Genomic DNA, 18,879 nt, shown 5'->3' on the forward strand with positions numbered 1-18,879 from the left:
AGTAAAATGTGTACTGCGAAAATAAATTACGTAAAATTTAAACACAAAATCTCATTATAGACAACACATATCCGTCTATAACTAAAGACGGGTCAAATATAATACCACTTTCCTAATAGGACGAGCAACAAGTGGGGTGGTGGAGACCAAAAATGTCACCACTTTCAAACTATTTGACCTGACTTTAACTATAGACGGATATATCCGCCTATAACAAGACTAGCTGAAATTTAAAATGTGATACGAAGTAGTATACCATTATTAGTCAAAATAGCCATCAGAAAAGAGGCCTGGGCCTTCCAAGTTTGAACATATATAAACAATCAAGCGCATCATAATCAAAAGTATAATTTACTCCCATCACTTTTCCAGTTCTGCCTTCACTAATTGGAGTTTTCCTCGAGAAAGAAATTTTAGAATGTTTCTTCACATTAATGTAGTCCAAAAAATTTACAAGATATCAAGCATGTAATTCCTTAAATATGAAACATTATGCCGCGCTATATAATAATCCGAGACTCAAAAACCATTGAATCAATCCAGACCATGCTTTCGGTACTCCTAATGTACAAAAGTAATAAGCTTGAAGAGACCAACTGTGACTGGTGTCAGCTGCACACATACAACAAAAGGACGCAGTCAGTCTCTAGCGCTCTTATCATACACCGTCACAAATACGGCCAATACCTCCTCAAGATATGGTCATCACGCACCATCGTTATCGATATTTGATACTTCCTTCTTTCCATTTTGTTGTATGCGTTTCTCAAAATATATGAGGGGGATTGAGAAAAACGTCTACAATCAAAAGGAACAAAGGAAGTACCATCCACGTAGCCTTCCCCCAAGCAATTATGTTTTACCTCAGACAAAGCACAACACAAACTGCAAAAGCGAGTTAGATTAATTACCAAGCACGAAGTTTCTGACATTTTAACGCCTTCATTGCAGCTTCAGCAAACGCTCGTGCTGCGTCAGCCTCGGCTTCTGCAGCCTCGGCCTCCCTTGCTGCCTTTTCAGCTTCTGCGATTGCAGCCTCTGCTTGAGCTACTGCTTGAGCAGCAGCTGCTGCTGCTTCTTGAGCTGACATGCATTTCATCTTCTCCAAGTCAGCAACAACCTCAGGCCTAGTACAGAGTTTAAGTTCTTTCCTTTGTGACCGAGGCCGATCCATAGGTTTACTATCTGATGGAGATCTTGCACCTGGCTCAGAAGCTGGTACACTTGTGGAGATCCTATACTTGTGCTTTACCTGGTAGAGTAAATGCCATGACAGCAGATGTATGCTCAAGGATTATTTTAGAATAGTTGACGAAAAAAATTGGATTTTAGCTACTCAATATGACTGCTGTCTGCTGGTACCAAATTAATTTGTATACTCTACTTTTTATCGTGTTTTCCAATCCTTTTTTTCTTCTCTATTTTTCCTTCTTTTTTTTTTTTTTTTTTGACAAGTCTATTTTTCCTTCTTGTTCTTCATTATTTTGCCGATTATTGGCAGTTTCAAATGATGATTTAAATTAGCCGGACCCAAATCAATTTGGGATTAAGGCACTCCTATTGTTGCTATGTTGTTCCATCCACTTTTTCCTTCCCTCTTTTGTTTTCATCATTTCTCAGTCTGTGTTACTTCAGCACTTCACTTTCGGCGGGTGTCCGATACTTTAAAGGGTCTGACATGACATGACACGACACTTCATTTAAGACCAAAAAAATTGAAAATTTCGCAGAAAGTAATCATATTCGACACTGTGTTGTATCAGACATTTGCAGCCAAGTCAGAGTACATAGGTCATTGTGTCACATTTTCTCATGTTGTATGGTCTCTTATTCTATCACTCCTTATGGTCTCCTTTAATTCTACATCCACACCCACTTATTGTGACACATACAACGCAACAATTATTTTAGGTTAAAGCTATGTTTTTCATCATCAGGTATCCATCCTTCCAAGACAAAAAATCCGCTTCAATGAACTATGCCACAATTTTAGCAAATATCAATGCTAGAACTAAAGCCTACAAAAACCGAGTGGTAAAAGTTCTTAAAAAGTAAACGACTTGGTGAAAAGTTACAACAAATAAAAACGTTCTTGCTAACTGAAACATATCAACAAATATAGATAACAAGAGAAATAAATGAACTATGTTACTCAAGACTCGGGTATAAGTGTCGGGCACGGGTGTGGATCCAAGTGTTGGACTCGTCATGGCTAAAGTATTTAGACACGGGGACCTTGTCCTAGAATGAGGATACGAGTGCCGGGACATGCCTCAAAGCGAAAATACACTTAGAAACTTGAAATATTAAGTTTTTTCGTAAGTAAAATGTAAAGTAATTTGACAACTGAAGGCTTAAAACAATTACATGGAGTATTATACTAGATGCTTCATGAACACTCTGTCTCTATTTTTATCATCTAAGCCTCTTTTTTTAGCTCTTCCAAGGGAAGTGTCAGATTGAGAAGTGCGGGTGCGGATTCCATACCCATCTCCATAACGTGTCGGGTCAGACACGGGTATGGCTCTAAATAGAAGAGTTGCAGAAACATAGTAAATGAAAACAGCCAAGGCATAAAATTTAAAGACAGTGAGCCTAAGATTGAACCGTCAGTTAACTTGCTGTGCGCATAAAATACAAGGGCAGTGAGCCACTGAGCCGAAGATTTAATCTGAGTTTCTAACCTTGCTGTAAAAACCAATTACATTACACAAGAGACCAAAACAGAAGCACTAAAAATGTGCGGTTGAAACATATTCACATATGTACATACAACACTGATTCTTATTGAAACAAACAATTTTTTAGAAATCTCCAAGGCTCATAATTTAAAAAGGATAAAAAAAACGAAGTCGTTCGTTTCCAGATGAAGGATAGAAGCATTCTTAATTATCGTAATAGATAAATGCATTGAAGAAACCAAGCGTAGCAAAGTAAGCATGCTTCACTTGCCAAACCTAAATATCAATATAACCAAAATGCAGCTAGGGCAAAAAACATATTAAAGAACTCGAACATTTATCTTGATTTAGGTCAAACACACACATTTAGCCATTCATGCAACAAGAGCTCCAGCAAATGTAGACTGTAAGCAGTATCATTTGCCAATTCAAACAAAATGCAGCTACCAAATAATATTGCACAACTGTAGACTATGTTATTTGAGGTCGGCAACAAACAAACAACACACCATGCACCAACTGTTTTGGCAATAATTACCTTTAATAATCGACCACTAGCAGTCAGAGACTTCAATTTTGAATTCAGCAGCATACTGAAATTTGCAGGTGCTTGATACCGCTCCTACATTAAGAATCATGTGAGTCAAGCATAAATTTGAAAAAGTCCAAAGCAATCGTATAGGAATCTGATATGGAGAAAGAATAGAGGATGGGGGAAACTATGGTAGGATATGACCATATGGAGTAATTTAAAGGATAAGAATGAGGCAGACGGAAACATAAGAAAGATCACACTGAAGAGAACATGAACAAAGGGAGACAATAGCAGCGAGTATATAGTTGACATAATAGTCACAGAGAGTAAAATGAACAGCCTATTCTAAAAACATATTTAAAGCCTAGCGCTTGCTAAAACATCCTAACGATGCTAATAAAATCCAAATGATAATAATCCATTAAAAAAACCAATAGGATGTAGTCATGGCGCGAGGTAAAGTCACGAGTCTCATACACAAGGGCAGCACTGTTCTAGCGGCAAATTTGTATTTTAAAAAAATATGCAAAAATACTCGTATTTTCTATTTAAAGAGGGTTACATGCTTACATGTACACAAATAAAAAATAGGTATCAAGGGGCAAAGGAGTGGGAGTAATAAAAGACTTGGAAAAAAAATATGGGATTTGCATAGTACTTTGCAACTAGAAGAAAAAAATATGGAAACTTGAATAGAAGTGTGACATGTTAGCTACGCCATCTACAAAAGGCGTGAACCTAAGGCACCTCGAGGCATTTAGGTTAATCCCCTCATTAAGCCTTGTGCATAAACGCACTTGAGGCACAATTTTCTAAAACTAAGCCAGCCGCCAAATTAAAACAACAAAATTCAACAAAGATTATGCAAGATATTAGAACTTAAATAATGTGGATTTACCAACTAGAATTACATTTTACCTCTATGTACATAGCAATCGCATTCTTATCAGATCCCTTAGGCTCCTTGAGAGTTGTAATAGCCTCCAATATAACGGTATCCAACCTACATGAGAAGAAGGAATTATATTCAAACTAAATACTCAAAGAAAACCGTATATATTGCATCTTAAGTCTTGGATGCATTCTTTTAAAAGCATCACTTCAGAAATAAAAGCCCAATCGCTACAGGGTTTTTACTTTTTAACATCATAATTGTCACTGTATTAAATTATTTTCTATTTTTAAAACAATAACTAGAATGTAAAATCAAGACCAAAATGGAATGTCATTCAGTTGTCGTGCCCTTTCAAAATTGACTTAGCCAACTGTATGTTCACTAATATCATGGTCTTTAGGTTTTTCATTTGTCTGTCTTACATAAAGAGAGATGCCACTTATCAAAACTGTTTACCAAGTTCATATAGTTTCTAAAAATCATAAGCAAATCACAGCTTTAGACTCTGATTTTTCTTTGACAGCACACAAAATGGGTCTAACGAGATTAAAAACTTAAAAAAGTCGTAAATATAACATCAGCCCTATCTTGAACAAATAGGCAACAAGATTGCAACCTTGTATACGCTTTTTTTGAATCAGCAACCTGAACTGGGTCACTGGGCAGCACAGGTCTAGCTTCTGCAGCTTTTTCATCAACTTTCGCAGTGTCTGCAACTATAGCTTTATCACCAAGTTTTGGGATTTGAGGATTCCTCTTCAGTGCAAGCCTCGCCTTTTCTCGAGATCCTAAACCACTCAATGTCACATTAATATTTCTCCACTTATCCTGAGAGAACAGCAAAGAAGTCTTGTATCAAGCAATAAGGGAATAGACGACCATCATTATCAAGAAAAGCATATTCAAGTGACCGTTTTATTCGAGACACTTAAGAATGTACCTTCAGATCCACATTAGAACGCGAGCGCAGAACATCTTCGAAAGCTGGATCTCTAAGTATTGTTTGCCATTTTCCAGCACCATGCTTATGTACTCCAGCTTTAAGTGCTGCCTCTTCCTCAGCTGTCCACTTTTGCTTAGGAGCACCCATTAGCAAGACTCAAAATCTCTTATAAAAGATACCATCTGTAACCAGAAATTATTTAGAAATTGCACTATGGCAAACTTCCAACTGATGAACTACTTAATGTATGATACCCGTCAAAAACCTAAAAGTTTTTAAATTTGTTAAAGCATTTGGATTTACAACCAAACAAGGGGAATCCGGTAAAAAAAAGCATCATAAACAGTAAGTACAGACAGCAAAACGCGTTCATTTTCCAAAACAGCATAACATTTGGCTAGTAATCACTCGAATTGTGCCCTAGGTGAATATCCTTGTTCACCTTCTACACCATATGCAATCATAAAAACATCAACTTCACTACATAGGGTCGGGAAATCAAGCAGCATTCGATGTTGCTTGGCAGCAAAAAGACTAAAACCCTTTCACTAATTACGACAAAAAATGAAAAGCTTGGCAATAGTAACTATAGATTTAGCAACGTATTATTACCAATGCACAATCGTCAACTAAATCAATACAGCTATGAAACTAATTCCCTTATTTTCCAAAAAATAACAAAAGGACATCCGAATCAGATGCAACTCGGACACAGCTCGCAAAACCAAACAATTTCAGCATCGTTGCTCGTTAGCAAATCAAAAACTAAGAATGGCACAAAGAAGTTCAGGGTAATCGACTACAGAATTTTGCATGATTTCATAGTGCCCTAGAAATCCGTCAGAGGTTTGCACCCAAATTCCATCATAATCAAAATGAAATCCAAATCGTTTATATTACCAATAAAACACGGCCGAATTCGATAATCAATAGAATAAGATGAACCCCAAAAACAAACAAAAAATACAAAAACAAGATCAAAGATAAACCCAATTCAAATTATGCACAATTATCTAACACCATGAAGATAAATAAATAAATAAATAAAAGTACCCAGATTGAGTGAAATTAAACAGCAGAAAATCGGATAAACACAGAAATACGAAGATCAGGGAAATAAAGGAACCAAATTGCAACATACCCATCAAACAAATAAAATTTTTAAAGTGGGAATTAATTAATTAATTTAATGAATTGATGATGATTGAAAAATTACCTAAATAAATAAAGAAAAAATAAAAAAGAAAAAGAGGAAGATGGAGAAGGTTTAAGAAAGCTGCAGAGAACAGAAGACAATAAGAGTGGTGTTGTCTACATTTGGAAGCACTGCGGCCATGGATATCTCCTTCCTTTATTGTTTCTCCTTTGTTTTTTGGTTTTTCTTTCGATTTTTTTATTGTTTTTTGTTTTGGGTTTGGTCACTTTAGTTTCCGGTGTTTCCAAGAAGGCTCATAATTAAAAAATAGGGATATTCTACATGCTACCCTTCAACTTTTTAACTTTCTACGTGGTACCCCTACACTTTTTAAAACATACATGATACCCCTAATTGTTGGCATTATCATTAAGTGCACCCCTAAACTTTATTTTCCGTCAATTTAACTCGGTTTTAGGTGTTAGGTGATGACTTTGGCGCGTAACGAAGTTTGTCATTTATTATCCCATGACATATGGACTCTATTAGGCTCAATATCCATCTCGATCCTAATATTTATTGATATATATGGGCTAAAAAATTTTTGACGGAAAATTTATTGATTCCATGCCAAATTATCACGTCCAAAGATGGATATTAAGCCTAATATAGTCCTTATGTCATGGGATGATAAATGACAAGCTTGGTTACGGGTCTAAGTAATCAATTGACGCCTAAAACTGAATTTAATTGACGGAAAATAAAGTTTAGGGGTACACTTATTGATAATGACAATAATTAGGGGTACCATGTATGTTTTAAAAAGTGTAGGGGTACCACGTAGAAAGTTCAAAAGTTGAGGGGTACCATGTAAAATATCCCTAAAAAATATAAAAACAAGAAATTAAATACGCCCTCCAATTCACTATTTTCCTCCCTATTTTCGTAAATGAATTATTCGGATTTTCTTCTCTATTTTCATTTTTGGGTTGATTTATATGGTCCAAATTCAATAATATGTGGGGTAGTGTGTTTTGTGGGGTCTAAATTCAATTTCTTATTTCTTGAGCAAAAAGAAAATGGAAAGAAAATGATGAATTGGATGGAGTAAATAAATAATGAAGACATCAAGTAAATAAAAAAAAAAAAAAATAGTAGTATGTTTTATTCCTACTCAAATATGTAGAATCTCATCTTTAAAAAATGACTTGTGTATTATATCATCAAACATTAAAAAAAAATTAAAAAATAAAAGGTCTAATAAAATTATCTTTTAAAAATAGGTAGAATAACTATTTAGTAGTTAATTTTTTTATTAATAGAAAGGGATAAAATTCCAGGGATGTACAGCGAGTAGAGTCTCATAAACTATTTAGCAGTTAATTTGATGGTGATTTGAGTCATAGGATATGACACATTACCTCCCCATAAATTACTTGACCCGTGTGGGTGTATGTGTGTCGAATGTCAGTTTTGAGTTTTGACATTGTGTTACCAATTTCATGCTCGTGTTAATCTATAAATACTATTAAAAGGCTAGCATAAAAATATCACGTAGATAATGGCACATGAGATGGAAAAAAACCCACGTACTCAATAACAATGTGACTTGGCAAACTAATATGACATGGATTATCAATTTATTATTATATTGCATTAATTTAATTCACTTATCACCAATTCTTATTTCAGACCAAGGTATCCGTCTTATTAATAAGACGGATACCATATTCTCTCACAAAATACCCATTTAGGGTGAGTGGAGAAGCACATGGGGGGTCCCACCTTTGTCCCCTCTACCCATTTCCTCTCACACAACGACCCGTCTTAAAATCCGACCCGTTTTAAGCAAGACTTACTCTTCACTTATTTTCTTTAAAAATTCATCTATATTTCATTAGCTTTAAACTTAATTAACTCAAAAAAACTACAATAAGAAAATACACATCCCCACTAAACTAAAAGAATAAGAAAACTCTAATATTTTCCAGCCTAAATGAATATTCTATATTTGGACTTCATTCTATCTTATCTACCATTGGGCTAAACTGCTTAATTCTATATAATTTTATTCCATTTACACATTTATATGTCTACAAATGGGCCAATACTGATTAATTATATACAATAACTAACCTATTACAAGATAAGAGCACATATGTTGTTTTTACTTCTAAAACGAAAAAATTGCGAATAAATTTTTTTTTACACTTTAATTTAATACTATATATTTCTACTGTATACAACGTGAACATTTAAATTTTGGTTATTTTTTTAATTTTTTTGATTTAATATATACATAAGTATATTTATTAAAACACAGATACACACAAAATAGTTTCAGCAATTGTATATATGGTAACAGTGTTGAACCTTCTTTTTTCTATCTCTTAATATAAAAAATTACTAATATTAAGTTTTATTATATACTTAAATTTCAAATGGAGTTAGAATAAGTTAAATATAATTAGATAATTGTTAAATTCTCTAATGTCCCTATCTAAAAAACCGCGTGTGCGCGGGATTTATACTAGTTAACTATAAGTTAATAATTTCAAGAAATTTCATATGGATTAATATTATATGTATTTGAAAAAAAAACTGAATACATAAGAAATTAAGAACGAAGAAGAATAAATGAAGTTGAAAACAAAATTTTTTTTGTATTGTCAGATTTGTCACTAATTCACTACTTTTTTTGAAAGGCACTAATTCACTATTGTTGTTATTATAACTTTGTTGTATATAGAAGATGTTTTATAGAACTAATTAATCAACAAATGAGTATTAAATATCATATAAAATATTTTCTTAGGAAAATATAAAATATATGGAAACAAAATATATATTTAATTTAAGTAATTTACAAACAAATTCTGTAAATACTTAAATAAAATTAGACACTAATAATAAAATTCTAAAAGGGTAGTAATACCGTGTATTTAGTTCATGAAATTATTTCACGTAAAGGATAAGGTTTTGGAAAATATAAAACATATGGAAAAGAAAATATTTATTTAATTTAAATAATTTACAAACAAATTTTGTAAATACATAAGTAAATTAAACACTAATAATAGAATTTTAAAAGGGTAGTAATACCATGTATTTAGTTCATAAAATTATACCACGTAAATGATAATTTTAATGAGACCTTCTCCATTCCACTTTTATTGTTTAATTATCCTTTAAAATTTATTCCAAATTAATTGTTTTTTCAAAATTTAGTACGATAAATGACTTAACTATTAGTATCTATACAATATAATAAAAAGGCAAGATAAGTAGTTTATTATTTGACGTGTGTCATGTTAAACAATTTTAAGTGCCACATTTTATGTTATTTTTCTTTGCATTTTATCTATACAATATAGTTAAAAGCCTACTTAATGCATTTAATTTTAATCCACGTGTAATTTTTCTATTGGTTACTAATAATTCAATTATATTAATTATTTAATTATCTAACTAAAAGTAAGTAATTATCTAACTAAAAGTAATATCTAAATACCATGTGTTACATGCTTATAAAATACAAACAAAATAAAAAATAATAGTGGCAAACACAAAAAAACAAATTAATACAAACTCTTTATTTTCCTCTCATAAATTTGATATTAATCTACCTATTCATTTAACTTTTTTTTTGTTTTATTTAATAGATGGTCTTTTGGTTTTTCCTCACAATTATTATACTTTATATCTATTTCACCATTTTTTTTATCTCCCCCTTAGTTCACACAACATTCTCCTTCTCTCAAATAAATTATTGAAATTAATTTGATAATTAATTACAAAAATTTCCTTATATAAATATTATAACAATCCTATTTTTCATTTTTATCCAAAACATTGGTAGGTAAAGTATGCATATATATAACCAATTGAATTATTATTATTTTTATTCTTATTATGTTTTGAATTAATTAATAGTTTGAATCTTATATAAATATTACAACAATCCTATTTTTCATTTTTATCCAAAAAGTTGGTAGCTAAAGTATGCATATATAACCAATTGAATTATTTCACTTTTTTATTCTTATGATGTTTTGAATTAATTAATAGTTAGAATCTTATTTAATTTTTTTTATATTTGTATTTGATGGGGCATATTCTGCACCCACTGACCGAGTCAACATATTGAGCAAGGTCAAAGACATCCACAGCAAGTCAACGTATTAGACAGCCTAACCGACGGAGCCTGTCGGCCTGTCACTTGGGTCTCGGCTAGGCAACTAGCCAGCCGGGAGACATTACCGCGTACTCACATCCAAGTCCCCTCGGCATGGAGTCAACCAGGCCAGCCGGCCTGCCATGGGCCCCTCGGCCGAGGGTAGAACGGTCTTTCCACCTGCTCTGCCACTTGGCCACTACGTGACAAAAGGTGAAAGTCTATAAATACTACTCAAATCCTCATTGAGAAATCGATCCAAGAATCCACAATCCACCCTAATACTCACTATAAATCTGGTATAAACTCCCTTATCTCTCTACAATATACTTTGCCAAGTAACACACAACTTAATCCCTTTAAGTTTACTGACTTGAGCGTCGGAGTGAGTACGCTCGGTACCAAGCCGAGCCCTCAGTTTGTTCATTGTTTCAGGAGAGGCCGAAAGGAAGAGTCAAGCAAAGTCATCATTCTACGAGCTTACGTGGTAACAAACACTGCTCCGGAATTACACCCGGAACAATTGGCGCCGTCTGTGGAGGAATTGAAGCCGGACTAGGGTTGCGAGGAGCCGATCGCCACGTGTCATTCGACACGTGGTTAGACAGCCCCTCAGTGCCTATGTCCTCGAAGTCTCCATGCCGACCAAACTGAAGCTGCCGTCCCTATCATACAAAGGGGACAGTGACCCAACCGACCACGCCGAGGCTTTCGAGTCTTACATGTCGGTATGGGAGCAGCCTGATGAGGTATGGTGCCGAGTCTTCCCAACAACCCTGCATGGGATGTCCCAGAGTTGGTACAAGGGGCTGCCTAATGGTTCGGTATACTGCTACGCCGACCTAAGGGATAACTTCATAGCCCAGTACGCATGCAACAAGAGAAGGGCCGTGGAGACATCGGATCTCCTCACTATCCGACAGGGGGAGGACGAGTCTCTACGAAGCTATGTGAAGAGGTTCGACGCAAAAGCTCAGCAGATCCGTGAGCTGAACACCGAACTGGCGGCCTTCGCACTCATGAAAGGCCTCCCGAAAGGCGAGCTCAAAAATGAGCTGATCAAGTGCGAGGACCTCAACCTCGACTCCGCCAGAAAGATGGCCGACCGAGCCGTAAAGGTGGAGGATTACCACAAGACCTGGGTAGGCCACAGTGAAGCTGGGCACCCAGAAAGGAGGAGCCGCCGGGAGAATGCTGATGTAGGTCGCCGTGACATGAGTCGGTCACGGCGTGAGAGATTTAATAGGAAGCAGAACTCGGCGGGCGCCGGGGGGAGTTCGGGACCATACACCCAGAAGCGGTACCAAGGTCTCACCCCCCTGGTCAAATCTCCGGCCGAGGTCTTTGCCCTGAGCAAGAATGAAGGGCAGAAGTGGGCAAGACCCCCCAAGACGAGGGGGGAAGGCGACGCAAGCCAATTTTGCGATTACCACGGCCAGACCGGCCATAAGACCGACAACTGTCGGCATCTGAAGAACGCCATCGAGGAGCTGATCCGAAAGGGGCCCTCAGCAAGTACGTAGTCGGGGCCCCGAAACAAGCTCCGACGGGGCGAATAGGAAATCAGTATTCCAGAGGATGGGAGTGATCCAGGTTGTTATCGGAGGAAACGAGAACGGAGGGTCAGCTAATGGGCACAAACGGCACCTAAATGAGCTTTACCAAGCCATCAACTTTGTGCCCACCACAGCGATCCCCGCTTCCACCGTCCCCGATATAACCATCGGAAGGAAATATTACGAAGGAGTCGTAGCCCCGCACAGCGACCCGTTGGTAGTCCACCTGGATATAGCCAACCACTTGGTTAAGAGGTGCCTAATTGATACAGGCGCCTACACGAACATCATGTTCAGGGAATGCTTCCTCAATCTCGGTCTGAAAATTGAGGACCTGAGCCCCTGCACCAACCCACTATACAACTTCTCTGGGGCCGGCCTGGTACCCCTGGGGTCAATCAGGTTGCCGGTGATGTTCGGCCAGGCGGATGCGGCCAAGAATGTTTTATCTGAGTTCGTGGTCATTGATGGTTCGTCCGCCTACAATGTTCTGATAGGCCGGGTTACTTTGAGCGAGGCCGATCTTCAGAATGTCCATCCGGCCCCGACATTGATGTATGTCTCGGACCGAGGGGAGGCACAAAAGCTCGTCTCAAAGGACGAGAGAGACGAAATTGTCAATGTCCAAATATCCGCGAGGGGTGTAACATGCAATCCCTCAAAGTGGCGAAGAAATCGAGAAAAGGGAAGAGCCCATCCTTACAACAGGAGGGTGATCCGATGAACACCGTCGGCATGGTCGAAGGAGCCAAGACCGAGTAAGTGGAAATTGACCCAGGACGCACCGTAACTGTCGGTGTCGGCCTGTAGCCAAAATTTAGAGCCGATCTCCTAAACCCGCCGAGGAAGAACAAAGACGTCTTCGCGTACTCGCCGCCGAGAGATGCCGGCGTGAGCCGAGAGGTGATCGTTCACAAGCTGAACGTGCTCTCCACCGCTCGCCCTGTCAAGCAGAAGATGAGGAACTCCTCGGCCGAGAAAGACGAGGCCATCAAGGCCGAGGTAGACAAATTGTTAGAGGCAGGCTTTATCATGCCTTGTACTTACCCTGAGTGGCTAGCAAATGTTGTAATGGTGAAGAAGTCATCAGGGGGGTGGAGGATGTGTGTTGATTTTACAAATCTTAATAAAGCATGCCCTAAAGATTGCTATCCCTTGCCTCGAATAGATAGCTTAATTGACGCAACGGCAGGGCTACACTATGCTAAGCCCGCTAGACGCCTTCTCGGGTACCATCGGTATTCATGGTCCGAAGAAGACATGCCTAAGTGCGCATTCATCACCATACACGGCACATACATGTATAAAATGATGCCGTTCGGTTTGAAAAACGCTGGCGCAACTTACACTAGGCTGGTGGACAAAGTGTTTCAAGATCAAAAAGGGCGAAACATCGAGGCTTACGTCGACGATGCTATTGTAAAAAGCAAGTCTGACAGTGAGCACTTGGCCGACTTGAGCGAAACATTTTGTTCACTAAGGAAATACAAGATGAAACTTAACCCAATGAAATGCAACTTCGGTGTCCGGCGGGTAAGTTCCTCGGCGTGCTTGTCGGCGCCCGGGGAATTGATGCCAATCCGAGAGAAAGTCCAAGCAATCTTTGGACCTACCGGAGCCGAGGAATCGAAAAGAGGTTATGATGTTGACCAGGAGGATGGCGGCTCTCGCCCGTTTCATCTCTCGGTCAGCCGACAAGAGCACCCCATTCTTCAAAGTGTTGAAGGGGAATAAAGACTTCAGCTGGGGGGAGGAACAGAGCACAGCTTTCAGGCAACTGAAAGCTCATCTTCTAACTCTCCCGACCATGTCCAGGCCGATGCTGGAGGAGACGCTATATCTATACATAGCAGTTACCTCGGCCACGGTCGATCGTAATCATCGAGAAAGAAGACAAGCAAGAACACCCAATCTACTTTATCGACCATACACTGCTGGCCGCCGAAAGAAATTACCCGCCGATCGAAAAAGCGCCTTTTTTGTTGCCGCAAGGAAACTGAAATCTTACTTCGACGCACATCCCGTGACGATCCTAACCGACCAGCCATTGGAAAAAGCATTGGAAAAATTCGAAAAATCCGGCAGGCTCATCAAATGGGCAGTAGAGCTATCCGGCTTCGGCATTCAATACAAGCTGAGGCCCTCGATAAAGGGGCAGACACTTGCAGACTTCCTGGCCGAGTGCACATATCAAGAAGAACCAAATCCCGGAGTGTGGGAAGTATACACCGACGGGTCCTCCACGACGAACAGCTCAGGAGCCGGCATCCTTATCATCAGCCCAAACGGGGACGAGTTTGAGTACGCCTTGAAGTTTACCTTCTCGGCCTCAAACAATGAATCCGAATACGAGGCGGTGATAACTGGAGTCGAGCTAGCTAGAGCTGCCGGGGCGGAGCATGTTGTGGTGAAAACAGATTCACTCTTAGTCACTAATCAAATCAGAGGAGATTATGAGGCTCGAGACGACGGGATGGTAAGATACCTGGAAAGGGTAAAAGCTGACACCGCAAAATTGAAATCTTTCCAAATCCAATGCATCCCAGTGTCGAGAACAACCGAGCCGACGCTCTCTCAAAACTTGCCGTTCAACCATCAAGAATGTCACCAACCGTCTTTGGTGGATATCAGGAATGCTAAAAGCATCACTATACCGCCGGCATGGTGGGCGACATAGAAGTCGAGACGACGTGGATGACTCCGATAATGAAATACAAACTAACAAAAGAGTTACCGGAGAACCGCAGTCTCTCTCAGAAGATAAGAAGGATCGCCACAAGGTACTTGGTGTTCGAAGGAGAACTATACAGAAGGTCCGTGATAAGACCACTTTTGAAATGTGTCGGCCCAGCCGACGCGGAGCTCATACTGACAGAGATTCACGAAGGCATCTGTGGACATCACATGGGGGCAAGAACGCTAGCCCATAAAGCTCTCTGAGCCGACTACTTCTGGCCTACCATGCTTGAGGATTCCAGAGCTAAGACCAAGAAGTGCAAGAATTGTCAGATGCATGCTCCGGTAATACATGCACCTTCCCGAGACCTGCAACCGGTACTTAGTCCCCTACCATTTGCACAATGGGGGATGGATTTACTAGGACCATTTCCGACGGCCTCCGGAGGAAGGAAGTACCTGATCGTCGCCGTTGACTACTTCACCAAATGGGTCGAAGCTGTCGCGGTACCTGCCAAGACCACGGCGGCCGTAAGAAAGGTAATCTGGGAGAACATCATAACTCGTTTTGGGTTACCCCAAGTCATGGTATTTGACCACGGCCGAGAGTTTTGGAGTGACATGGTGATGAACTGGCTAGAAGAGCTCGGTATCAAGTTTGCATACTCCTCCGTCTGCCACCCTCAGAGCAACGGGCAGGCGGAAGCAGCTAATAAAACAATCCTAAACGGGCTGAAAAAGAAGGTTGAAGATCTAAAGGGAAGGTGGGCTGATGAACTACCCGGCGTCCTGTGGTCCCTTAGAACCACGGAGAAAGAAGCAACGGGATACAGTCCATTCCACCTTGTCTATGGGTCTGAGGCCGTCCCCGCCCAATTGAAGCGAAAGCGGCCGGTGCCGATATTCAGAACGCAAACCTTTGACCCAGTTGAAAATGAGGAAGGCCTGAAAGCCTCCCTAGACCTGGTCGAAGAAAGCCGAGACACGGCACGGCTTAACTTGGCAGTATATCAAAACCAAATGAGAAGAGCATACAACCGTAGGGACCACAAAAGAGACTTAAGAGTAGGAGATCTAGTCCTAAGAAAGTCAGCCGCAACCAACAAAGGAAACATCCATGGTAAAATGACGGCCAACTGGGAAGGACCCTACAAAGTGGTTGAAGAAATGAGGTCGGGGACGTACCGGCTGACAGACAGGGAGGGAGTGCCTCTAATGAGCCACTGGAACACAGACAACCTAAGGAAATATTTCATATAGCGGCGGAGGTGTCCGAGACCGTTGTGGACACCCCAACGTGTGATTATACCTTATGAAAAGTGGTCCAAGTTTTCCATCAAAATGCTTGTCCCCTCCAAAGTCACTACCAAAGTAGACGTCGCGGCCAAAGCCGGGCAGTCACTACCGAAGTATAAAAGCGTATAAGCACTGTTGAGACGCAAATCTGACTGCCCCGACCAATCCGGGAGTGGCAGAGGAAGCGATCAATATGTCTATAGATACGGAAAGCAGTCGAAACGTAAACTCGGTTGCCTCGGCCAAAGTCGGGAGTGACGAGGGAAACGCGATTTGCCAACAGCAGTTGATACTCGCGAAAGCGACCAACATGCTTAGGAACGTATAAGTACGGTTGAGAAACGCAAATCTGACGCCTCGGCCAGATCGAGAGTGAAGAGGAAGCGATCAACATGTCTACAGATACGAACGCTGTCGAGCCGTAACCTCGATTGCCTCGGCCAAAGCCGGGAGTGACGGGGACACAACGACCGATACGCTAACATGTTCACAACGGCGGTTGGGAAGCGCAAATCTGACGCCTCGGCCAGACCGAGAGTGAAGGAGGAAGCGACCGACATGCCAACATGTTTAAAAACGTTAAGTACAGTTGAGTTACGCATTCTAACTGCCCCGGTCAAGCCGATGGTAGAAACGAAAAAAAAAAAAGCGCTCAATTAATAACGAAAGAAGACAACTGAATGAAGGATTGTGATCAAAGCCCCGGCCAAGCCGAAGGCAAATAAACAAACTTTATTAAACATGTTCACAGGTGATACAAAACGAAGTCGACGGCCGTCCCAATAAGGATAGCCTAAACTCAACCTACCAAAGTTTTACAAAAAAAAGAGAAGAAGGAACAACAAAAATTATCACATTGAGACAATGAAGCGCCAAAAGGATGGCAGGGAGAGAAGGCTCAAAAATTGGCCCCCGAACAGCTGAAGCTATCCGAAGGGCCAGGTGAGTCTAGTGACGACCGCCCGTCTCCCTATATCTGTTTCTGCTCGCCACCGGCAGCAGTAACAGCATCACCATCAGTGGGCGACCCAGAAGCCGACTTGGCAGCTTCACCTACCTTTGACCTCTCAGCTTCCTCCCTGGCCGCCTTCACCTTTTCAGCATGGGCCGCCTTGGCCTCAGCCTCCTCAGCGGCCTTTGTCGCCTCTACCTTCTCCGCAGCCTTTGCCTCCGCAGCAGCCGCCTTCTCATCAAGAAGCCGGTCAAAATCCTGCCACGGAAAGGGATCTTTAGAAAAGTGCTCTTTGATTACTTCCCTGGTGGCATCTTCGACCTGGTCTCGGTACTGGGCACACATGTTAGGGATGATGACAGTTTGTAGCGTCTCAATGTCCTTCTCCCTCTGAGCAAGGATGGCCTTTGTGTTCCTGTGCTCCTTCGCCTCGGTCAGATGCAGGGACTTCCATTTGGCCCTCTGCTCAACCACAGCATCGTAACCGCCCTGAAGCTTCTCCCGCTCCTCCCGCAGCTTAGCGGCATCAGCCAGTACAGCCTCAACCTTGGCCCTCTCGGCTAGGACCGCCTTCTCAGCGTCCTCCCTGAGCTTTCGCTCAGCGAGGAAATCATTTTCGGTGGCCTGGAAGTCCTTCTTCGCCTTCTCGGCCTCTTGCTTAGAGGCAGCAAGCTCAAGCCTAAGCCGTTCAAGCACAGGGACAGCTTCAGCCATGACCTTTTCTTGCTCCATAATTGGAATGCCGGCTAGTTCAGTCCACTTCGCCAGCATCTTGGACAACCTTATGCCTTCCGCCCTAATCTGGGCGGGGGAAGGCTTCAGGGATGAGGAGTCAACAGTGGCATTTTTATCGCCCGTCTGCACAGGCCGCTTCTCCAATTGTCATTCAGTGAGAGGGATAACCGGCAGCGGTTGATCTACAAAAAATTCGGACAAAGCATCCATGTCAACATTCATTGACATGTCAGAAAGCCTGTCATCAGGAATACCTAATGAACCAGCTAAATCTGAGCCATAGGTTAGATCCGTACCAGCCTTGGCCTTCTTGGTTGGAGGACCCTTTTCTTTACCGGCCTCGAATAATAATGTGAGCGAGCAGACGCTACCTCTTTTATCTTATTTGAAAGAGGAGGACCCTCCGCAACGGTGACCTCCTCTTCAACATCGACGACCACCACCACCTGCTTCTTTTGGACCACAGGGACTGAAGATTGAGCTGGGGTTGACGCCGTTGCCGCCGTAGACGTTGTCTTTGATCTCCGGTGCGGCACGTTACCGGCGATCCGCGCCTGACCCGCCGTCACATCTAGTGCCTTCAACTGCTGCTCCATAAGTTCGTGAGGAGTCGGTCTGCGATCACGTGGTCCGGCCTTAGGATGCAGCTCAACAACTCTCCCGTTCTCGTCAAGTCCAAACCTCTTGAGGACGGAGACAGGCAGTTCCGGGCCAAATCGGTCTGCAGAAGAAACGAAGCAGGAGTTAAGCAAAAGAAATAAAACAAGGTTCAAATACAGAACAGTAAAAAGCAAAGATGGGCCTCACACCGACCCCACTCACCCTGTTCGAGGGCCGGTATGAGGCCGACGTGGCAGAGCAGCTCATCCTGAAGAACGATCTGCGTCGGGGGCATCCATCCCTTCGGCGTCCCATCCTTCTCAGCCTCAAACAGCTTCATTGCCCGTTTTTCGTCCTCATTAAGATAGACCCTGCTGGCGTCCATTTTAAGCTTACTCCGGGAGACATTGTCATGCTCCCCTTGATTCTCGCACCGCAAATTGACGCGGTCCTGGAAGGACCGGGGCAGCGGATAGTCCTCCGGAACCTCAACGTATACCCACCGCCCCTTCCAGTCTTTGCAAGAAGTAAGCTTAGAGACGGTGATATAACCCGGCTCAGTCTGTATACTGTACCAGCCCGGGCCGCCTAGGGTAGTTCCCCGAAGGTGGTGGAGCCGGCGAAAGAGGTTCACCGTCGGGGCCTCCCCTTTGAAAAGACACAACCATACAAAACCAACAATCGTCCTGATGGCCAACGGA

The 18,879-nt window shown here is 41.3% G+C and overlaps 1 protein-coding gene across 3 annotated transcripts; it reads right to left on the reverse strand.

Moving 5' to 3' along the window:
- Positions 1-315: 315 nt before the first annotated feature.
- Positions 316-6,489, reverse strand: LOC141599069 (single myb histone 1-like). 3 transcript variants are annotated; one of them, XM_074418963.1, is made up of 7 exons: positions 6,271-6,489; positions 5,052-5,236; positions 4,728-4,939; positions 4,135-4,219; positions 3,220-3,303; positions 912-1,252; positions 316-612 (listed from the first exon to the last, which is right to left on the reverse strand). In XM_074418963.1, exons 2-7 carry the CDS (start codon positions 5,199-5,201, stop codon positions 609-611), a joined length of 876 nt encoding a protein of 291 aa, XP_074275064.1. In that variant the 5' UTR covers positions 5,202-5,236; positions 6,271-6,489; the 3' UTR covers positions 316-608. The 3 variants fall into 3 exon arrangements, with proteins under 3 accessions (XP_074275064.1, XP_074275073.1, XP_074275081.1); XM_074418972.1 differs by having other exon boundaries at positions 6,370-6,460; XM_074418980.1 differs by having other exon boundaries at positions 6,196-6,379.
- Between the last annotated feature and the right edge of the window lie 12,390 nt (positions 6,490-18,879).

Source organism: Silene latifolia, chromosome 1 (genome assembly GCF_048544455.1).
Source record: "Silene latifolia isolate original U9 population chromosome 1, ASM4854445v1, whole genome shotgun sequence".
NCBI classification, from domain to species: domain Eukaryota; kingdom Viridiplantae; phylum Streptophyta; class Magnoliopsida; order Caryophyllales; family Caryophyllaceae; genus Silene; species Silene latifolia.

Excerpts from the sequence above, each read along its gene's own strand:
- LOC141599069 (XM_074418963.1), bottom strand. The coding sequence starts at position 5,201 with ATGGGTGCTCCTAAGCAAAAGTGGACAGCTGAGGAAGAGGCAGCACTT. Across the intron at positions 3,304-4,134 it reads CGATTGCTATGTACATAGAG|GAGCGGTATCAAGCACCTGC; the intron begins GTAAAATGTAAT and ends TTCTTAATGTAG. Across the intron at positions 1,253-3,219 it reads CTAGTGGTCGATTATTAAAG|GTAAAGCACAAGTATAGGAT; the intron begins GTAATTATTGCC and ends TTACTCTACCAG.